This window comes from Acartia tonsa, chromosome 13 (genome assembly GCF_053477335.1).
Source record: "Acartia tonsa isolate MP-2025a chromosome 13, ASM5347733v1, whole genome shotgun sequence".
NCBI classification, from domain to species: domain Eukaryota; kingdom Metazoa; phylum Arthropoda; class Copepoda; order Calanoida; family Acartiidae; genus Acartia; species Acartia tonsa.
Genome location: NC_137272.1, coordinates 22,176,624 through 22,200,023, shown reverse-complemented (window position 1 = coordinate 22,200,023; position 23,400 = coordinate 22,176,624). Strand labels below are relative to the sequence as shown.

General features: G+C 33.2%; 1 protein-coding gene across 3 annotated transcripts in view; it reads right to left on the bottom strand.

Annotated features, from left to right (window-relative positions):
• The window catches only part of LOC145304022 (uncharacterized), a 528,912-nt gene that overhangs the window by 51,961 nt on the left and 453,551 nt on the right, over positions 1–23,400 (bottom strand). For all 3 annotated transcript variants that reach the window (XM_080145773.1, XM_080145774.1, XM_080145775.1), the window contains 14 exons: positions 13,431–13,540; positions 9,748–10,005; positions 9,280–9,439; positions 6,231–6,348; positions 4,748–5,322; positions 4,209–4,439; positions 3,821–3,946; positions 3,349–3,446; positions 2,726–3,060; positions 2,297–2,486; positions 1,772–2,013; positions 1,345–1,429; positions 754–898; positions 379–472 (listed from right to left, as the gene is read on the bottom strand). In XM_080145773.1, coding sequence (XP_080001899.1) covers positions 379–472; positions 754–898; positions 1,345–1,429; positions 1,772–2,013; positions 2,297–2,486; positions 2,726–3,060; positions 3,349–3,446; positions 3,821–3,946; positions 4,209–4,439; positions 4,748–5,322; positions 6,231–6,348; positions 9,280–9,439; positions 9,748–10,005; positions 13,431–13,540 — 2,767 coding nt within the window. The remainder of the gene's footprint in view (positions 1–378; positions 473–753; positions 899–1,344; positions 1,430–1,771; positions 2,014–2,296; positions 2,487–2,725; positions 3,061–3,348; positions 3,447–3,820; positions 3,947–4,208; positions 4,440–4,747; positions 5,323–6,230; positions 6,349–9,279; positions 9,440–9,747; positions 10,006–13,430; positions 13,541–23,400) is intronic.

Below are 23,400 nucleotides of genomic sequence, written 5' to 3'. Positions count from 1 at the left end.
CTTATAATGACTTTTTTCCTTCTAACATTCACTAACTTTTACATAATATATCTTAATATTTCTTTTTCTTTTTTTAGTAAAGAAAAAAATTTACTTTTCTTTTTAATCCTTAATGCTCAAGAAGCTAAAAGTATGTTTATGTTCAGTACGATCTCATAAGCAGGGAATGTTTTAGGCTATATTAGGCTCTTGCCAATAGGGGATGACAGGAAAAGGCCTAAATCTACCCAGAGATATTCATAAATCTTCGCTTACAAGTATAATAAATTCAAAACCCGCATTTCCCAAGATCTTAAGCTTCAAACAAACAAGCCTAACTTCCATATATACTAAGGTTTCAAAAGCTGTCACAACCAATTTGTGACTTACAATTATTACCTTTTCGCCTCTATGGATAGTCTTGTTCTTGAATCAGCTGTGGCCAGGGTACTTTCAAAGCTACCCTTCCAGCTAAACCTTTCGTCTTCTAAGCCTAAAGTAAAAATATTTATTTATATTAAATCTCATAGTAAATATAATAATAGAGTAGCTTTGCTGAATAAACTGCCACTCCGCATGAATATTAAAAATTCGGCTTAAGTTTGATTACAAAACTGCAAAAAAGTAACTTTGTACTGGCAGCATTAAGATCATAATTTTTGGAAAACTATTTTGACCTAATTTTTTTACAAAGTCAAAACTGGTTACAATTTAGACAAAACCTTTATCTGTATGTTAAAATGTTATATCGTATTATTGAACTTAAATCTTTACCTGTATCTGACACGCCGCTGTTGCTGCCATGGGAATCAAGCTGGCCGCGGGGCAGAGATCCCCGCCGTCCGCCCATCAAGCCGCCGTCACGATGAGATCCCGCCCACACGTCGAAGTCGGAACCGGTGTTTTTACCGCCCATACTGTACATGGATTTAAATGATCAGTCTTGTTTAATTTCGAATTTTTAGTCCGGGCAAAAATAAATGTACACATATTCAATTCCAGAGTAATTTTAAGCTAACAAAGGCATAAACACACAAAGAAATTTAGATATAACTAATTTAATAAATTTACAGTCTAGGACAAAACTGTTCATAGTAAGTGGACCAATTAATAAAAGTATTAATATATAAGTATATTTCTGAATTTTCAGTAATTTCAAATGCTAAAATTAATAATATTTTTGGGAATAGATGATTCATTTCAGCAATTTAAGACATAAAGACTAAAGGGAATTGATAAAAAAGAAAGAGAGTTACTTTTCATACCGACGTAAATACATACAACAATATGAGAGTAGCTGCGCTACTAAAAATTGCAAAGACCGATTAATTGCAACACAATATAAAGATGACTGATTCATTTCCTCAATTTGATTGCTTTATCGTCCAAGGAAGCCCTGCGTGTTCCCAGGTCCAGAATTTCAACACTTTTGGATGTATTTTTGGTGAATCTGAAAAATGAAGAATTGTTTTAACATTTTGACATTTTAAAAGTGTTTGATTAATGATGTTAAAGGCACAGGAAATATCAAACCTTATCGGTAATCTAAACAAAATACTTTGACTTTATTAAAATATTTGATAGGATTAAAAAAAATGTAAATAATGCTAGACTTTTGAAGTATTTTTACAAAATAAAGTAATAAACTTACTTAAAAAAGGTAATATATTGACAAAACTCTTAAAAGTGAAAGTTTAAACAACACATTTTAGAAAATGTAAAAATTTAACATTTAAAATTGCAATTTTCTAAAAACTTTCCTTCATAAAAGGCATGAAAACTAAGAACTGACCTGAATGGATTGCTGGGACTTGGATTACCAATAGAAGAACCCATAAGAACTTTCGGCGAGTCCAGAGATTCAAAATAATTATTAAAATTATTTTCATTCTCGTTTTCGTCGCTGCGCAGTGCTTGCTTGGGGCTGGGAGTGGCTGTTTGACCGCTGTTGCGTAGCCTCCGGCGGCCAGAGCTGCGTTGGCTGCTGACAGATGAGGTTGATGGTGACGGTTGGCTAGATTCAGAGGCTGATACCTGCGAAAAAGAAGAAATATGTACAATACATTTTTTCTGAAGTATTTATAAATATCTATTCGACATTTCTATTACAACAAGGTACAATGTTTTAAGCGAAGCATCTTTAAAATCAAGTCCTAAAAATTTAAGTATGTCCTAAATCATTATCATGTATTTAAGCAGTTTCGCAACAAATTCAGTTCTGACACTCGACAAGTGTTAATGATCGGTTATGGATGTTGTCATCCTTGTTCTTTTTTTTAGAATTTGACACAAAAATATTGAGTTGAAAAAGAACTACCTCATGCATAAGTGTGACTAGTCTTGATGAGATCTGTTGCAGAATTCTTGAAACTGTTGTCGACTTGCCCTTGCCTTCCCCATCTTCCCCTCCGTCTCCTTCGCCTTGATCAGCTGACCGAGCCCGCGAAACTTCGTCCTCGTGGGCAGAATTAGCCGCGGCATCTTGGCGCATTTTTGCAACAGAGTTCCTAAAATTAATTTATTGTCATTTTATTGACCAATAAAACAGAAAAGGAGCAAAAATCTTTTTTTTATTTTTCATTTGATAATATATAGAGCATTTTTGCCAAATCGAAACAAAAAATGCTACATTTTGTCACAAAAGAAATCTGGGGGCATAATAGTCTTATTGCAGTAAAGGTGTTTAATTCATTGACAGTGCAAGCCTATAACAGACTTTTTAACTTAAAAATAAAGTTATAAATACCTAAGCTTCTGATACATGAGTGCAGTTTCCCGCTCAAACTCTGAATCAACTGCCGCGCTATCCATTCCCTCCACTCCGGCAACGGCTGAACTGCCAACCGCCGGCGTGTCCTGTATCACAACATCAATCTCGGGCACCTCCTCCTCTTCGTAATCCTCCACCACGTTGATGCGGTGGTGGCGGCGGCTGCCCTTGCGGGAGCCCCGTCGGTCCTCGCCGAAAATCTCCATGTCCTCGGACATGGAGGTGGCGTCGGTGTAACAGTCGCTGCTCGTGTCGTCGAAACTGTCGCTCCAAGTGTCTTCGGAACTGAGATACTCGACAAGCTCTTTCACCTAGGTTATATGCTATGTTATATATGTATAAATAGATAAAAACTACAAGTAATTATAAACATAACAGAAATATATTTTTTGCTCCCTCAACCTTATTTCCAGAAAACAAGGACAAGAAAATTAATTCACAAAATTTTGAACTGAAGAAATATAAACAAAACTGAATTCTTATGATGCAAATAATCATACTTTACTATTTTGCAAGAAGCATATTCTAATACGCAAAGAGTCAATTAAGAATGCAAAGAGTAACCTCCAAAGATGAAATACAATAATGTATCATAATACCTGTTGTTCATTAATGCCAGGAACAGTTCTCATGAGAGTGGTGAGCTGCTGTTCAAAGTGAACCTGAACTTGACTAGGCTTGTTAACTGCTCTTTGACCTGAAATTGATTAATATGATTAATCTAAAAAAGTAAAAAGATTGGATGCTCTCACTCAAGTGCAAAATCTTTCTGACCCCCCCCCCCCCCCCTAAACTATCTTAGAAATGAAAATAAGGAATGGAGGTACATAGTTTTTGCCTGTATTACAAACCCCTAACCCTGCGGGACCTAGAAATATGGAGCACTAACCCTTCGGAGTTACCCAGAACCAAATATTACCTAAACAAACCTGACCTCAAGTAATGAACAAATGAAAAACTACCCCCCCCCCCCACGCCCTATTTTTAATTGATTCCAAAATTAGGGGTGGATTTCTTTATCTTCTTGGCTCTTAATGGGAAACTACTGTAAAGTATAATCATATTTAATACCTGAGCTGCTGGGCTTACTGGCATTAGCCTGCATCATATTGCGGAAAAATGTTCTCATTCTATTCATCATAATATTTGTTTCTTCATCTGAACTCCACTGGTGAAAGCTATCATGCCTTACAATGCCTGAATAAAAATAAGGAATTAGTTCTACAAAGAGATCACTCACAAGATCCAAAAAGCCTCAGGATCTAAAAGAGGATATTATTAAGGGTGCAAAGATATCTCAGGTTCCAAAGAGATTACCCACATGATCCAAAGAGTATACTAATAAGGATGCAAAAAGATTCCAGGATCCAAAGAGTATATTATTTACAATGCAAAGAGCTCTTAAAGTTAAATTTTGTCTCATTAGAGGGCAGCTTTATATTACCATTACAAAAAGTACCTGTTGATTCCTTCTGTTTTCTGTCTTGCGGGGAGCTCTCACTGACAGCAGCTTCAGCAGTCTTAGACTTAGCTTCAGCAGCAGAGTTATCATTCTCCATGCTGTCACAAACCTCTTCTTCTGTGTTTTCTGAGTGTTCCGACACTTTTTCCAGTCTGACAGTAGCAGAAGTGCCAACCTGTTTTCTGGAGTCTGACTCACCTTCACTGCTTAGTTCACCACCACGACCACCTTAATGTGTAAAAACTTATGTAAAAATAACAGGATATATATATCTGTTTCTAGCTAATAATCTCGCAAACCACTGACCCCATATTGTTTCCATTGTGTAAAGTTTCTTATAGATAATGGGAGGTAGAGTAGACAATAAATAGCCTAATACCACACTAAAATATTATCTACCTTTACAGAAAAGAATCAACCGATCAAACCGACCATTTTTGAGATAATAAGCTTCAAACAAATTACTTTATTACTTCACATAATACGATTGAAAATTGAAATTTTAACTTAAAACTTTTCTACAACTAGAGTCTTACCTTGTGTATCATCACTAGAAGTTACTCCCTCGTTTCTCAACAAATCATCATTAGAACCGACAAACCCAGAATCACGGCTTTTATGCTTTCTCACAGGACCCGCCACGGGAGGCGGACTTGTAGACGGTGTCGTTGTCTTGCTGGATCCGCCGTCTTGAGAAGAGGAACCGGCTTTAGCTGCCGAAACAACGGTGGAACCGTCGTTTCGCTGTGATTTAACCGCCGTTAGTGATTGTTGACTGTTAATTGACGAGGTAGGACTTAGTCGCGAACTGCCACCGCCAGTTTCTCCATCCTCATCTATGATAATATTATGTTTACCGCCATCGGCAGTGTCGTTACCGGCGGCAGCCGCCGACTCAATGGACATCCGCCTTTCTTCCGCGGCTGTTGGCACATGCTGTGGCTGTTTACGCGCTGCTTTATTCTTCTTTCGCTTAATTGTACCCGCATCGCCTTCGCCCGCGGATGAAAATGCGGCCGCACTGTTGGTTTCCTCGCCCGAGCTGTTGCCCAAGTCAAGGCTGCGGCTGACGTCTTCTTCAAGCGTTGTAGAGTTGTTATCACTTTCCCCCCTGAAAAACATTTTTTTTGGTTATATATGCACTTGTTTGTGATTTTGAGCTTTTAAATAAAAAAAATAAATGGTAAAAATAAATCAAATATTTTAAGGGATAAGACAATAGATGATAAATTGGTGGACGTACCAATGTATGACAGACAAAATTACCTACCCCTTTTAAAAGAAAGACATTGGTTGAAAATATAGACACAACTAGTTGAGCCAATCAATCAAGATTAAATAAAATGCCAAAAGTTTCTTAGCCAGCGAATATGAGAACTTGTTTATAAAACTTTAAGTGCCTGAGACTTGAGTAATATACAGTCCAATGCCACATCCCTTCCAGGTTATAAATACAATCTAGAACTTTATAAACAGCTGGATCTCGAAACATTGAAGTTCAGGTTTGAAATGCCAGATTTAGAAGAAAAAATTTTATGACATAACAAAAAATTTAAATAAAATTCAATTTCATTTTCTATTCTTGAAATCTAATAAAGAATACAAAACAAGGATGACAACATCCTAAATTGTAAGTTAATTTGTTGCAAAACTGCTTAAATACATGATACTGTTTAAGGAAATATTTATATTTTCAAGGACTTAATTATAGAGATCTTTCGCTTATAGCATTGTTCCTTGTTGTAATAGGAATCAGTGTATCAAAGATCAGATTACATTCAAGTAACGATTATAGAGTTGCTACGCTTTCTATATCATACCTAACTCTGATTTTTATTTTAATATGTATGATATCTTTTCCTAAAGTTGAAATATATCATTTTAAAACAAACAACCTAACTCCTACAGAAATCAAAACGCAAAGTTTGAAATCCATGCCTAATTTAACGAAAAGAGCTAACCGTTACGGACGTACGAACCATAATTATAGAAAAGCTTACCTTTTAAACATAAATTTACCTGTCTGAGCGATGTTTTAGCTTTGATACTTTTCTACGTCTGTGTTCAGGGCTGGCTTGACCGTCTGACTCGCTGCCTACTGACCCGCTGTCATCTGTGTTCCGGTCAGATATGCCATCTAAATATAAGGATTCATAGATTTAGAGAATCTAAGGGAAGAGATAATGAACAGATAGAGGGAACGATGTTCTGTTATTACACTAGTTTCCACAGTTTTATGATAACGTGTTCTTATTCGTTGTCCTAACAACTTTGGGGAGTTTTGTTCATAGAAATGAGTGTTCAAACGTTTAAACCACTAACTTTAATCAACAGAAGGAGTAATTTTGTGCATGATTATTGAGGATATACATCAATTTATCGGTCATTGTCTTATTCCTTTTGATCCCTCGATAATTAACGATAAATGTATGTAATTATCAATTGATGATAAACAAAATAACCACTATCTAGAATAAAATTTTAGATTAAAAAGTTGGGACACTTCTAGTATTGCAACCAACCATAAGTTTTTGCGCTGACGAATAAGATAAAATCGTTATAAAACTTTGGGTACCAGTGATATCAAAAAATCCTTGTCCCCTCCCTCCCTGTCTTATAAAAGTAAAGAAAAAATCAGAATTTTGAACTTATTTTAACGTTTAAAATGTTTTCTATTTTTGTTGAAAATAAAATTCTTTATGTAATTTCTTTACAATACAAAAATGAAGGATTTTCTATAGAATTTAAAATAAAATAAATTTTAATTATTTAAAGAAAAAAAGTTAATTTTATGATAATGTAAATTCTATTAAGGGATAAGACAATGGACGATAAGTTTATATACATCCCCAATGATGATACACCCCCTCTGTATATTAAAATTATTGGTTGAAGCGTTTGGAAACTACTAATTTTGAACTAACCCATCAAAATTCAGTACCAAAAAGTTTTTGAGACAGCGAATAAGATGACGTGGTTATAAAACTTTGGGTACTAGAGTAATAAACAGCTCAATGTCGCCTAACTTTTTAAAATTCGTCTAAAAAATTTGGTGGGTAAATATTATTTTGTCCTTTACTAAAAGGAAATGCTTATTGTTGAGACAAACTGTATTTTATTATCTAAAGGATATAGCTACTATAACTAGTAATAATCCTAGAGTAAAACAGTTTGGCATTGAAAAAAGTTTAAAGAAAATCTAACGTGCATATATTGTATTAAAGAATTCAGTTTTTTATTACTTAGATAAAAATCCGCCAATAAAAATAGGTAAATCAGAAGAAAGAGCTACAAGACGAGCGGACGGATATACACAAGTTTAGGAGTAGCTGCGCTACATAAAATCTATGTCACTGAATAAAAATAAACATCAAATTGTTTATTTTCTCTTCATCTTGTATAAAGACAAAAATTTTCTAGAAAATATAGAAAAAGGAAAAATACTGAAAAAAGTACATTTTATTTTAAGAAGCATAGACGGATTTTCAGAAATTTTAACTTGTTGTTTTATGTTTTTCTATTGGAAATAGGAATAAAGGTACTAAGAAAGAGAGGGAATGTCTTATTGAGCCAATAGGAGAATCGCATCGGTACATACATTTAATTTCATTGGTTGAAATTTTGTACACATCTTGTTACGAATGCATGTTTTTTTTCATTTCATACATCGATAAAAGTCAGCTGTAAACAGTATATTTTCTTAGTAGAAAGCTTTGCGGAATCAGAATTAATTGCCCAAAAATTTCGTTTAAATTTGAAAGCTTATTAACGAGGTGGATTCTTAAAAAAAAAGTTAGGCTGGCTACTCGCTGGTGAGGCAAAATTATTTTTGTGAAAAATCCTCCAAAATCGAATAAAAAAATTTAAAAAAATTAAATAAAATCTTAAAAGGGTTATTAACATATGATTTTGTTTAATTTTTTGTAGATTTTTAATGTGCTTTTGGATGATTTTTCACAAAAATAATTTGGCTCACTATCGAGTAGCGAGTCTATAATTTCTTAAGAATCCACATTAGCTTGAGTCGAAAGTAAACAATACTTTTGTCTGCTAGAAATGTTCCTTCTTAGATTTGACGAAAAAAGGGTTCAGAATATGCTTCTATTCTTCTATTTCTATTGAAATAGGTAAAAATAAATCACAATGTATCTTAAGGGATAAGACAATGAACGATAAATGAATGTAATTATCCCATTATGATAAACAAACTTGCACCTTATGTAGACGAAAATTATTGGTTGAAAAACATAAAACTACTAGGTGGTTTTAAACCAACCAATTAAAATTTTTATAAAGTTCCCGAAAGAAGGTGTCCTAAATTTTGTAATATTTTATTAAAACAGCTAGTCGGTGCTTTCAGTGATTAGTAGATGTAAAATGATTCATAGAATTTAGATATACAATCGTTTTTTTTGTAGACCTCCTATTTTTAAAGTAATATAAGTTAAAAATTAAGTTGGTTTTATAGTACTAAAACGCAACAAAGAAAGAAGCCAATTGCCATCATGAACAAAAAAAGTAAGAGCTTTAATTTGACACCTTACTTTTTAAATTCTGTCGGTTAATTATTGAAAAAATCGATTTTTTAAAATCCCGGTGACTGAAAACTTTGAACCTAAATATATCCTAACACAGGCATAAAAAAACACACACAAAGGTTACATGATTCAATCGCTGAAAACACACATCTCTTTTGTAAGGATTTGTAAAAAGAAAAAGAAACTAATCTCATTTAAGACAATTGTAGACGAAGAAAACAGTATTTTTTTAGAGAAAAATCTTTTTTTATTTGTCTGTCCGTCTGTATGTTTTTTTACAAAATGGTTATAAGAAGAGGTAGTGGAAAATAAATAAACATAAATACAAATTTTTCAGGGAAGGTTTGTAAATTATTCTTGTACCCAAAGTCTAATATCTTTATTTGTAGATTTAAAATCTTTGGGTACCTTGTTTGGTTGGTTCCCAACTAATAGTGTCCAAACTTTTCAACAAATAATTTCAATCTAAAGATGCGATACTTATGTTCGTCAACAATTGTCTTATCCCCTAGATCCCTGCTTAGTCTTACCTAATGAGTTTTGCTTATCAGCGGTGAACCCGCCTAAAAAATAGTCTGCAAGGCGGGTATTTTCACTGGTTGTCTGCTGCACGTTGGGAGCCCTACGGGGTCCTGCGGCCTGCCGGGGGTTCTCCTCATCTGAATGTTCTTCGCTTAGCTCAGAGTCGTCCTAGATAGATAGAAAAATATAAAAATAAATGAGGAAGGTAAATCCACGAGTAGGGAGAGTAAATGATAGATATATAGATGAATAGATGGACATTTAATGGACAACAGATGAAAATAGAACTAATTAAAATAAAATTCTTTTAGACTACGACTGTTGTACAGACAAACATCGAGATTTGCCATGTCTTAATTTAGAGACTCCCGTTTTAGAGGTAACAAGCACCAATATAAATTTGTTAATTTCAGAAGAGATAAATACCCTTAAGAGCAGTTTGCAAGATCTTTAATTACAATCGTAAAATTTCTTACCGGTCTTCCTGGCTCACCACCGCCGACCTCATAGAAAAAATACTTTTCCAGGGCCGTCGGGTCCGACATCCGTTTCCGGCCCTCAGTGTCTCTGCCGCCACGCCGCAAGTCTGCCCGCACGTTGCCACCAGCCCGAGACTCGGCCTCCGAATCTTCACAGGACTCCTCAATGATTGTGTGGAGGGTGAAGTCAATGGCGCGGTTGTAACCGCGCAATTCCTCCTCGCGGTCGAATTCGTCGCCGGAAAGCATTTCTCCCTTAAAGGAAAATAATGTTAATTTATAATAATTGGATGGTTATCTGTCTGTCTAACAAATATATAGTATAAATGTACATATAACTACCTGCCTCTGCTAGCAAATTGTTTTCTACTACTTGGTTGTGTTAATATTCCCGACACTATCGGTTGATTTTCAAAGACCCAATGGAGAGTCGGTACAAGGTTCTTGGGATGGGGACATACAGTTATTTAACCCCTTCCCTCTCTAGTATTTTACTTTAATGTCTGTCTGTCTGACTAAAACAGGCTAAATGGTTCCCTGAGAAGCTTGGTATAAGTAAAGGACAGGTTTAATGCCACTTAAATTCAATAAAATTAGCAAAAGCACCTAGTTCCAAAAAAATAAAATCAAAAATGCATTTTTGCCCATAATTATAGACAGTTATTTACCCCCCTATAATATAGATAAAATATCATATCTACTTTTGAAGTCAAGCTTTTCTATAATAATAAACCTTATTTTACTACGTATATCCGAATGCCATTACAGTATCTACATAATCTAGACTCTATCTAGACAGTCTAAACGCAACATCTACGCAGTCTAAACTTTACAGAACCTTCTACAGAATATTAAGATTTACTATTTTTATAAGTTTTATCGTATTCATTCGAAACTGATAAATATCCGGTTGATTAGAACCGGTTCTCATCCAAATGAAAAAACTATGTATAGCATCGTATTATATCCAGTTTTCTACGAATATAAAAAAGTACGATGATGAAGTTTAAAAAAACCAGTTTTTTGGCCTTTGCCTTCAGGATCTCTGGGCTAAAATAATTGTACATTTTATATCCGCGGAAAGCTGTTTACGATATAATACGATGCGAAAAATAACTATTTATTCTTTTTTCGATTTAAAATGTCGTTAGTTTGTTATTCCTGCACTACTTACGGATAAAACCAAACTTGTTTTATTTTTGTATAATAGCATATATGTTATTTTTATCAATGCCATTAATTTTGACATAATGTGAGTATGTCATAAAAAAACGTTAAGTTAATGTTATTTATGTCAATTTAAGCTATTAGAGTTCTCATAAAACTGCAAAAATTTTAGAATTTAAACAGCTAAAAGGTACGGTATAAAACCCACGGAGGGAGGGGACATTGGTCTGTTTATTACACTGGTCCCCAATTTTTATAATAACATTTTCTTATTCATTGGTTCATCAACTTTGGGGACAATTGAATTTAGATTGGTTGGTTCATTAAAGGTGAGTGTCCAACGTTCAAACCATTATTTCTAATTTTGTGAATCATCATTGGAAATGTCAATGAAGTTTTTATCCAATGTCTTATCCCTTTATATTCGTATATAAAACCAGCGTCATACACAGGGTTTTGTAGTTAAAGGGCGACGCGACCCTAAAACAAAATCTAGAGGGTTGTTCTATTATCGTCATGGGTGTTGTGACCTATATCTTTGCTAATTATATATAGCTGTCCGTTTTGTATGGTAGCCCTTAAATCATACTTTCATAGATGTGTACGATTTTATCCAGGGAGGGAGAGAATAATGGCACAAAAATTAATCTATACCTAAAGCTTTCCTTAATAATTTGAGGTTACCAAAGGCAAACTTTCATATTTTAGAACTGTAAGGAAATTTAATTTATCTTTCACTGTCCTATCACAATATCCTTGGATTTTATCTTACAACTGTAGGCTTGTATAAATTTTGATCTATGCAGGGAGGTAAGGGACAATGGACTGTTTATTACACTGGTTCCCAAAGTTTTATAACCGCGTTATCTTATTCATTATCTCTAAAACATTGGGTACTTTTAACGGATTTTGATTGGTTGGTTGAAAAAAAAGTATTGTCCGTAACCACCAATTTTAATATACTGAAAGTGAATCATCATTGAGGATCTATGTACCTATATAAATTTGTCCATTGTCTTATCCCTTATCGTAGATGTTACATGTGTGTGTGTGTGTGTGTGTGTGTGTGTGTGTGTGTGTGTGTGTGTGTGTGTGTATGAGCAAAATAACATCTTTGTTTTTGATTATTGTTGATATCTGCCTAAGCTTTTTTGATAGCAGGGTTTCTTAGTCAAAAAAAAAGATAATTTTCACTAAAACTTAACGCTATTGAATATTAAAAAAAAGCTTATTGTCCTTTTCAAATTCCTAAAGTGCAACTTAAATTAGTTTACTATGTATAGACAAACCAAATACCCCGCTGTTTAAGAGATCTTTAGACAATACAAGTAATAAGAGCACACATAGTCATAGTGGAAAAGGTGAAAACAATACGCCTATAGAAAAGTGAAAGGATGTATGTCTGTCGTTGTGTGTTTATGTCTGGTTGTAACAAAAGATTATCGTTCACTAAACCGGTGGACCGATATGACAGGTTTTAATTTTAATTTGGGAAGGAAATGCCTCCACTAAACCCCCCCCCCCACATAATTTTTTTTGTAACCTTTTCTATTGAAAACTAAGAGGGAAAGTTCAGGGTTCACCTCTCCAAAAGTGCCTTTCGAGGCTTCTAGAGGCGTAGTTTTAAAAATAAACTTCGAGTCCAAAGAACTAAGCCATGAGATTATCATTACAGATGTCCAACAATTTATTTCATGTCATGAGTATGTACACGATTGAATACTAATTCCTAATAGCGTAGCTACTCTATAGTCAGTGTGTTGATGTACGTTAGTCTGTCATTTGCAAATTCACGATTGAATACTAAATAGCATAACTTATAGCATAGCTACTCTATAACCAGGGTATTTGTTACATACGTTAGTCTGTCCGTGTGTCTACTTAACAATGCCTTCTTTTTTGACAGATTAAACAAATAAAATTTTTAACAATATTTAAGTAGATTAGTAAGTTAATCGTAGCAACTCTACCAAAAAAGTCAGTAGTATTGTTTCTCGGTATTTGTTAACGTTCGCTTGTTTGACTGTCTTATTTGTTAAGCTTCGCATTTATGAATTTTGTCATCCTTGTTTTTGCATAAAGATTACAAAATCGAATTGACTGAAAGAATTTTAGTTTTTAATTTTGTAAATTAAAATTCTAAAGAAAAGATCTTTGATTAAAATCATAAATGGATGAAAGCAAATGGATAGTTATGCAATTTCTAGCACACTAAGAACGTTCTAAAAAACTTTCACTATGTAACGGTATGTGGAAATGTTTAGACACTGGTTGTCGGTGCTTTCCTACATGTCGAGCACTGAACCACCTCCCAGTGTTTTTAAAATAAGGAAGGTGAAGTTTTTACCCCCTATGTTTAATCCCTGCGGGGGAGGGGATTGATACCTGCAGGGCTACCCTGTACCCAATGTAACCCAACCTAACAAATAATAAAGTAAAAAAATTAAAGCTGAAGTGGATGGGTTTCTTTGCTCGTCAGGCATTTTTGAGGAAACTGCCAAAAAAATAATTACCTCCGAATGGCTGTAAGATTCTTCAGTGTCATCATCATATGCAGCTGGCTGGCACATGCCATACTGTTCAGCCACCAGTTCTTCATCTATATATTCTTCTCCAGACTCACCTACAAAAGAAATATTTTATTGTAATTTAAAAACTTTAATGAGGATTCCAATAGCAATGTGGAATAATCTTAAAATAGAAGTAACAAACATAAAATCATTACTAATAATTGTGACACGATTCATATGATTTAATTATCCTATATTTCTTAATAATTCAATTGGTTCAAATGATTTCTAGAACTACTAGCTACAATGATATAAGAATTGCAATTAAATTATTTTTAGTCATGCAAAAACGTACAAACTGGCCAATTAGTCTTCGGTTAAATTAAACACAGGCAATGAAAACATAAAAATTCTTTGAATATCTTTTCGGTCTTTGTAAAAATTTTATCCCCCCCACCCTACTCCCCGTGAGAAAGGGATAATTTTCGCGAATAGGGGGTCAAAAGTTCAAGCTATGCATCTATCATTAAGAATAATGATTATAGAGAGGTGTTCCTCTCATCCACCAAAAATATATTAAAGTTGAAATACACAGGGCCTTTCAGTTTAAAGGAAAATTGTTAAAAAGCAAAATAAGGTGAAAGGTGAATGGAAAATTTAAAAAGAACAAATTTATGTTTTAGTAATATAATTTTAATATAATGGCCACTAAATTTTGTGGGTTAAGTTCCATAAAAACTTGAAAGTATGAGAGGTAGAATTGATGATCTAACTTACTTATTTCTAAGTAATCCAAGTCATTAAAATTGACTTTTATGACAGACAAAAAGTTTAAAATTGGTTGATTTGTGGGTTCATCCCAAAGATATAAGGAGAAGAGTGAGAAAGGGCGTTTGAATAAATGGTCGATTTATGATATTTATCAAAATAACAGATTTTCATGTCCTAGATTCGTCATATAAGGGTTTTAAGGGTGAAATATACACGTCCTGTCATTCGATGGCATAAAAATAGTGGCTACTTTTGTAGAAGCTTGATTGGTTGGTTTAGAGTAGCAATGTTTCAAAACTTTCAACTAAAATTTCATCTACAAAAGGGGTAAATTTGTTTTTCATCACTGGGGATGTACATCAATTTATTGTTCTTTTTCTTATCCCCTAAAATAAGTTTGAACCAATTAATCATGATTATTATATTAGTACCCAAAGGTTTAAAAAAAACTTTGGGTACCAGCATAATTTGAAGTCCAATGTCGTCTTCTTACCATCCAAAAAATGATGTGATTTATCGTGGATACTAAAATAGGGTAGTTTTTCGACTTCTAATGATACATAAATATATGTTATGTCTATGAAGTCCCCAGAATTAGCTATGCAAGCCTTCTAATAGTCAGGGTGAGTAATTTTTATTTAATGACATTCACATTTAACGGTTTTGGCGGTTTAATGGTCATAATTTTTTGATAAAAATAACAATTTAGATAAAAACAAGAATGACAACATCAATAAGAAGCGAAAGACAAAAAATTGTGGATAAATCTACGAACAGGATAAGTTATATAGCAAATATCAATTTTCATAAAAAATAAAGGGAGGAGTAGGTTGCGTTGAAAATCCGTGAAGGTTGTAAGTTTTAAGTTAAAAACAGTAGTAGAACGATAAAAATTTATGTTAAATTTTTATGAAAAAATTGTCTATAGTTTTTTACAATAAGAAATACACTGTATATTTAGTGAATATTATCGTTCTACTACTATTTCTATGCCTTAAAACTCACACCTTTACGGATTTTTAGCGCAACCTACTCCTCCCTTTGTACCTAAAACATCACAAAATCTTTATAAAGGTATGCATTATTCTTTTGAAGCACGAATGACACACTTACGGACAATTTAGTTATATACAACATATATGCTCATCAGTTTAAGGAATCTTCACAAAAAAATTCTAACGCCTATCCTGAATAGTAGCCGAGAAAATCTAGTTTCTCCCATAACGTTTCTTACAGACAGACGGAAGAACATTTTAAATTAAAGAGTAGCTTCGCAACTAATAACTAATAAGATAGATTGAGTTTTGATTCGACTTTATAATTGAGTTTTATAACCTATTTTAAAGCGAAGCTTTTTTATATCAATTACTTGTCTGTAAGAATCATCCGATTAATTTTAATCTTTCAACGAGAGTTAACAATAAGAAATAATTTAATGCGTATCAACTCTATAAACATTAGAAAGGCCCTACGTCCATTATCAACATTTCGTGGACTTTCTGACAAATTATTTTCAAATGATTTTTTAAGTGATGATTACTAAATTAAGCACAAAAAGTTAAAAGCAAGCCTATAATAAATTCTAAATAAGCGCTATCACTCTAAAATTGTTATTATTCTTTTTTCTGATATGTTTAGCTTCCCCAATATGGCTGTTATCATCCTTGTTTCTAAAGATTTTGCGAGTAAAAGTTTCCTAAGTTATTAGTTATGAAACCTTTAACTTACAGGTAACTTAATTTTCCAACTGAAAAAAACTTGTAATTAACTTTTATTAAGTTTTTGCCAGGGACAAAGGGAAAGGACAATGAACAATAGGCATATTCCCTTAAACTGCTTGTAGAGCACTAAAACATCCCCCCCCCCCTACTTATTTAATTAAATTAAAAATAAAGGGGGGGGGGGGAAGGAGTTTGCTTTTTGTTTGTTTATTTATTTTTGTATGTTAGGTTATATTAGGTAATTGGAAGCCCCACAGGGTTAGGACACCTCAGGTTTAGACCCCGTAAGGTTGGGACCAACTGCAGGAGAAGGCATAGGAAAAAAGGGAAAGAACCAAAAATAGACAAATCAAATTATTATGGAATTCTAAAGAACCAAAAATAAATAAACCAAATTATTATGGAATTCTTTTTACATTTTGTTATTATAGGGGTAGAAGATTTTGAATAGACTTGTAGAATAATTAAACTACTATTGCCCCCTCCCTCCCTGAATTATACAGATGTATAATAAATGTACTTTTGCTGCAGTTTCTCAACAAATCAAAATTTTAAATAGTAAAGCAACTTTATATTTGAGTATAACCTTACGTCCAACCGCTTAGAAAACACAAAAACATTCCCTTTGAAATTAAATTAAATCCTATTATATAAAGTAGTAAGAGTTTTTTGTCTGTTCTGAAGGATCTCGATAACCGCTGAACCGATATTGTTCTAATTTACAATGAAGCTTCTTATAGGTCCTGGTAAGGTTTTAAACTATTTTTGGGGAGGGTGACTTCACCCCACTCATTTCCAAAAATATTTTTTTATTCTTTTGAAAATCAAACTTAATAAGGGATGAGGTCGACTTTTCCCCCTCCTAACTTAAGTGCCCCTAGAGGCTTCTAGGGGCGTAGCCGCTAGTTATTAATAAATTGATGGGCAACCTGAAGTTTAAAGATGAAAACTCAATAAAAATGAAAGTTTTTTAAATCAGAAGAGAGCTAAATTGATATTTAATAGGAATAGCCCAATTTTTTACCATTAAGGGCGGCTTTTTAGAATTTTTCTTAACTTTGATTTGCCCATAAGTAGCGCAGCAATAACAGTAAAACAACATTTTTAATGAAAAACAACAATCGTTGTTGATATCTAGATTAGCATGTCAATAAAAAAATTTGCAGTCTATTTTGCTTACATTCACTGTAAGACATTTAGGGTGGAGGAGACACTGGTACTCAAACTTTTGGTAATTTTATAGAATCTCAACTGGTTTACTGATAGTTTTGTTTATCATCATTGGGTGCGCATATCAATTTATCGTCCATTGTTTTATCCCTCAACGTCCCTATATACCCTATAATATAAAGTAGTAAGATTTTTTGGGTCTGTACCTCAAGATTTTAAGGAAGCTTCAAATAGAACCAGTGATGGTTTTAAGCTATTTTATTTTGAGATGAAAGCGTACGATTGTTTCAGACTGTTTTTTTCCTACCCCTTCCTACCCCCTATAATTCAGAGCACCTAGATGCTAGGTTAGCAGCCACTAGTATATATATAGATTAATTGAGCTACAAAAGTAATGTCTAAATTCGTATTCCAAAATTTCTGATCTATGATCTAAGATATTTTTAGTATGTGCCTTAAGTTATCGAAAAAAAGGCTCTAATATTAATAATATTGTTCAAATAATGTGAACAATATTTTATTTTAGCAAAACTAACAAATTAACTTAAAATGAATTAAGGTTTTCTAATTATACAATATACAATGTATTTACTTTTATTATTTTTATTATTTTTCACAATATTTATTGACAGATTTTTAGCTATTTTTAGAACATTTTTTTGGAAATATTGCAAGGTCGCCCTAAATTTAAAAATTATGCACATTTCAAATAAGATCTAATGGTTTTAAAATTTGATTCCTTCTCACTATTTTTGGGCAGGGTAGCTTAAAGGTGTGCGTATTCATTTCCGTGCATGTATATCATTATCAAATCATTAGAATCGCATATAGAGTGAGTTTTTTTTAATTCTTTGACAAAACAAGTTTTTAAGGTTTTTTAATTGGTTTAAAACCTTGAAATGTTTTTTTTTCTGGTAAAAAACTCCCATAGTTATTCCTTAATAACATAAAAAAAAACATTTGATTGCTCTTCCTTTGTCTTAAAGTCTTTTGTAATATAAATGATAGTTTATAGGTTTGAAGGAGGAAAACATTATAATTTACAAAAACTTTTTATAATATAATTAAAAATTATGCGGTGATGATAGCCCACATTAGATATATTATAGCCTCATCATATTTTGATTACATTTTTATTCATATACTTTTATTTTATTTGGTGTGCAATGTATTCCGCATATTATCATATCTGTTTTAAAGTGTTGTTTATTCTTATAAAGAAACTCATGCATTATATAAGATGGATTGTCATGGATCTAAAGGGATAAGACTATCAACAATAAATTGATGTATATTAACTGTAATTATTGGTTGAAAAGTTTATATACTACTAGTTTGGAAAAAAACAAATAAAAATACAATAAAGCCACTCAAAGCTTTATATAAGCTATTATAAAACTTTGGGTACCAGTGTAATTTACAGTCCAATGTCCCCTCCCTCCTTGGGGATTGCTTATTGTTGAGAACAAAGGGAAAGGTACAGTTTGTGCTGTTGTAATAATATGCGGAAGTGAATGCACAACTTCTCTTTTATTTATATACATCTATTTAAACATTTCATTTTATTTACAGTGACGTATCTGCAAGAGAGAGAGGTGACAATGGGCTCTATATATTACTCTAGTCCCTAAAGTTTTAAAATAACGTTTTCTTATTTGTTGAATTAAAACCTTGGGGATTTTAAATTGGTTGATTCATTGAGTTAGGTGTTCAAACGTTTCAAACACTAATTATTTATTAACAGAAGGGGTAATTTTGTGTTTCATCATTGAGGATGTACATCAATTTATCGACTATTGTCTTATCCCTTATCCTTTCGTAGGACTGTAAATGAAAATTACAAAAAGGATCATGGAAAGAAAACAAAGTCATTCCTTAATTAGGACAGAAGTCACCTTCCTAGGAAGGACATAAGTAGCATCCCTTATGTGAGAATTTGTAAGATGAAGGGCATAACTTGTCTCCCTTAACAAAGATTTTGCAAGATGAAGGACATAAGTAGCCTCCCTTCACCACACAAAACCTAGCTTTTTGGTCCTTCACATAGCAAAATCTTGCATAAAATAGTTTATCTGTCCTTCACATAGCAAATTCTTGCAAAACATAGCATTTATGTCCTTCACATAGCAAATTCTTGCAAAACATAGCAAATTCTTGCAAATCATAGCAAATTCTTGCAAAACATAGCATTTATGTCCTTCACATAGCAAATTCTTGCAAAACATAGGTAATTCTTGCAAAACATAGCATTTATGTCCTTCACATAGCAAATTCTTGCAAAACATAGCAAATTCTTGCAAAACATAGCACTTATGTCCTTCACATAGCAAATTCTTGCAAAACATAGCAAATTCTTGCAAAACATAGCAAATTCTTGCAAAACATAGCATTTATGTCCTTCACATAGCAAATTCTTGCAAAACATAGCAAATTCTTGCAAAACATGGCAAATTCTTGCAAAACATAGCATTTATGTCCTTCACATAGCAAATTCTTGCAAAACATAGCAAATTCTTGCAAAACATAGCAAATTCTTGCAAAACATAGCAAATTCTTGCAAAACATAGCAAATTCTTGCAAAACATAGCATTTATGTCCTTCACATAGCAAATTCTTGCAAAACATAGCAAATTCTTGGAAAACTTAGCATTTATGTCCTTAACATAGCATTTTGGTCCTTCACATAGCAAAATCTCACAAAACATAGGTTTTTCTGACCTTTTTCTACCAGGAGATCAGAACTAAATCAGAACACACATAACAAGAGTTTTACATAATTTAACTCTGCATAAATTATGATAATTCATTATTATTACCCCTCCCCCCCCCCTATTTAAAATTTACCCCTGCATAAATTATGATAATTTTTTATTATTACCCCTCCCCCCCCCCCTATTTAAAATTTACCCCTGCATAAATTATGATAATTTATGCTGAGTTAAATGTACTGTTTGAACTTCTATCTAACAGGATATGAGAACTGGGAGGTTGTGACACAAAAGAGGCCAGCTATGGCGCCATGTAGGAAAAGTGGCATTGCATTCTAGGGCCTAAAAGGCGTCATAGCTGACCCCTTTTCAGTCCATCATATGACATGGGAAGGAGGTTGAGGAGCATTTTATGCAGTCTAAATTCCCAAGAATGCAATGCCACTTTTCCTACATGGCACCACCTCCCATGTCATATGATGGACACAAAAGAGGCCAGCTATGACGCCTTTTAGGAAAAGTGGCATGGCATAGTGGAATTTAGTCTGCATAAAATGCTCCTCAACCTCCTTCCCATGTCATATGATGGACTGGAAAGGGGCCAATTGAATAATTGTTAATCTGAATGTACTATGTAAACACTCTTGTTATGTGTGTTCTGAGTAAGTTCTCATATCCTGTTAGATAGAAGTTCAAACAGTACATTTAACTCAGCATAAATTATCATAATTTATGCAGGGGTAAATTTTAAATAGGGGGGGGGGGAGGGGTAATAATAAAGAATTATCATAATTTATGCAGGGGTAAATTTTAAATAGGGGGGGGGGGAGGGGTAATAATAATGAATTATCATAATTTATGCAGAGTTAAATTATGTAAAACTCTTGTTATGTGTGTTCTGATTTAGTTCTGATCTCCTGGTAGAAAAAGGTCAGAAAAACCTATGTTTTGTGAGATTTTGCTATGTGAAGGACCAAAATGCTATGTTAAGGACATAAATGCTAAGTTTTCCAAGAATTTGCTATGTTTTGCAAGAATTTGCTATGTGAAGGACATAAATGCTATGTTTTGCAAGAATTTGCTATGTTTTGCAAGAATTTGCTATGTTTTGCAAGAATTTGCTATGTTTTGCAAGAATTTGCTATGTGAAGGACATAAATGCTATGTTTTGCAAGAATTTGCTATGTTTTGCAAGAATTTGCTATGTGAAGGACATAAATGCTATGTTTTGTAAGAATTTGCTATGTGAAGGACATAAATGCTATGTTTTGCAAGAATTTGCTATGTTTTGCAAGAATTTGCTATGTGAAGGACATAAATGCTATGTTTTGCAAGAATTTGCTATGTGAATGACAGAAATGCTATGTTTTGTGAGGTTTTGCTATGTAAAGGACAGAAAAGCTAAGTTTTGCAACTTGAAGGACATAAGCAGCCTTCCTAATGTAAGAATTTGTCAGACAAAGGACATAAGTCACCTCCCTTAAGTTAGATTTTGTTAGATGAAGGACATAAGTAGCCTTCCTTAGACCAATTTTCAGTGACTTCTGTCCTAATTAGGAATGACTTTGTTTTCTTTCCATGATCCATCCTTTCTGCTTAAGCAATGAATATTATCATCCTTGTACAACAATTAAAAATCAACAATACTGAACGCAAAAACGAATGAATCAAAAATTTGCTTGACCTTTGAAAATTAAATATTTTCTTCTCTTTTTCTCCCACAAAAATTAATTGTTTTTACATTCAAGGTGACCAAACAGAACTGCAACTTTTATTAATTTGAAGAAAGCACAGGGAAGGACATTTGACTCTAAATAACACTGGTACCCAAAGTTTTATAACATCGTTATCTTATTTGTTGGCTCAAAAACTTTGTTTTGGTAACTATATATAGGGTTCCAAACTTTTTCAACCAATAATTTTAATCTATAGATGGGGTAAGTATGTTTATCAACATTGGGGATGTATAACAATTTATCGTCAATTGTCCATCCCTTAAGATCCTCAAGAAAAAACAAAACATTTTGACAGAATAATGATTGTTTTCCTGTTTGAAAAATAAACGGACCTTTTCCATATTTCTTTTGTGTAGATAAAGAGTTGTTGTTCAAAGACCATTGTCCTCTCCCTCCATAAAAAAAATCAATTCATGCTATTTAAATAAATATGTAAAATGTTGGAACACCAATGGATTGACGGACCACGGTCAAATTTATTGCAGAGTAGCTACTCAATAATTAATTCATCCGTCCGTCCGTCATTAATCTCCTAAAATTCAGTGATAAACTTATTTCCTTAACTTGCAATCGTAAAAATAGCCTAAATCATGCCCATGAATAATAAAAACCTAATAGAATTTTTTTTATCCAGCCGTTTTAGAGATTTAGTGTAACAGGAAAATAGACTGCTTAGAATTGTGTTATTTATAGTTTTCTTTGAAATATTCACCCATCCTTCATAATTATAACATAACTTCCCATTTAATACCCTTGGTATTTTTATGCTTTTCAGTCGCGAGTGTCCTTGTTTTCGCTGTGTATTTTTCTTGTATTGTATTTAGATCTTCATTTTGTTCTACATATGTTAAACAAATTAATTAAGTGAATTAAATAGGGCAATGGAAATTAAATTAGTCTTTTCCCAAAATTAAACACAATGATATTCTTTATCCTTGTATCGAAAACAATCTTCCTAAATACCTAAAGTAACAGGATATCTGGTTTATTAAGATCTCAAATACGGCTGGATCTATCGTTCCCAATTTTAGAAAAGTTTTCAACCTACCCCCACCCCCGCACACTCTAGAAAAGGCTTGAAGGGTGGAGCAACTATTCTATTAAAGTACAGGATGTCTTTAGGTTAAATAAGATCTCAAATACGGCTACAACCACCGTTACCAATTACCTCCAGCAAGTTGAAAACTACCCTCTATAACCCTCTTCTACTATTAAGAATATCCTAGAGGCTCAGGGCGAAGCGAAGATTTTAAAAAAGACCTAAAAAGATTTTTTTAACATTGTATATACATATAAATAAAAGTTTAGTAAAGGCTAGTCTCATTAACCTTTTCAGGCCAATATCAGAGATGTTTTTGTAAACCCTTCAATTCAAACTATATTTTTTTCCAGTATGACCCCGAATCCGAATAATTTCTGCTGGATTAGAAAAGGTTTTAGGAACATACTAAAATTCAAATAGTGGTTTTTGGAGGTGGGGGTTTAACCTACATTTTCTTTAGAAAATATTAAAAAACACGTGATTTGTATAAAAAAACCCTGAGGGATTTAATCCATGTTGGTATTTTTTTTTTTTTTTTTGGGGGGGGGGAATTTCCAATAGGCTCCCAAAAACTGTTTAAGGTGAAGATTTTTAGGAGGGAATGGGTTATTGGGCTGTGTATTACTCTAATCCCCAAAGATGGAATTTAATTATCTATAATACAAAGTAGAACGATGTCTGTCTGTCCGTCTGTCTGTCTGTCCCTTAAGAACTCGGTAACCACTGAACCGATCGGATTCTACTCTTCAGGGTATATACCTATTGGTCCTGTGGTGGTTATAAGCTATTTTCTTGGGGGGTGGGACACCCCCAACCCCCCAAAAA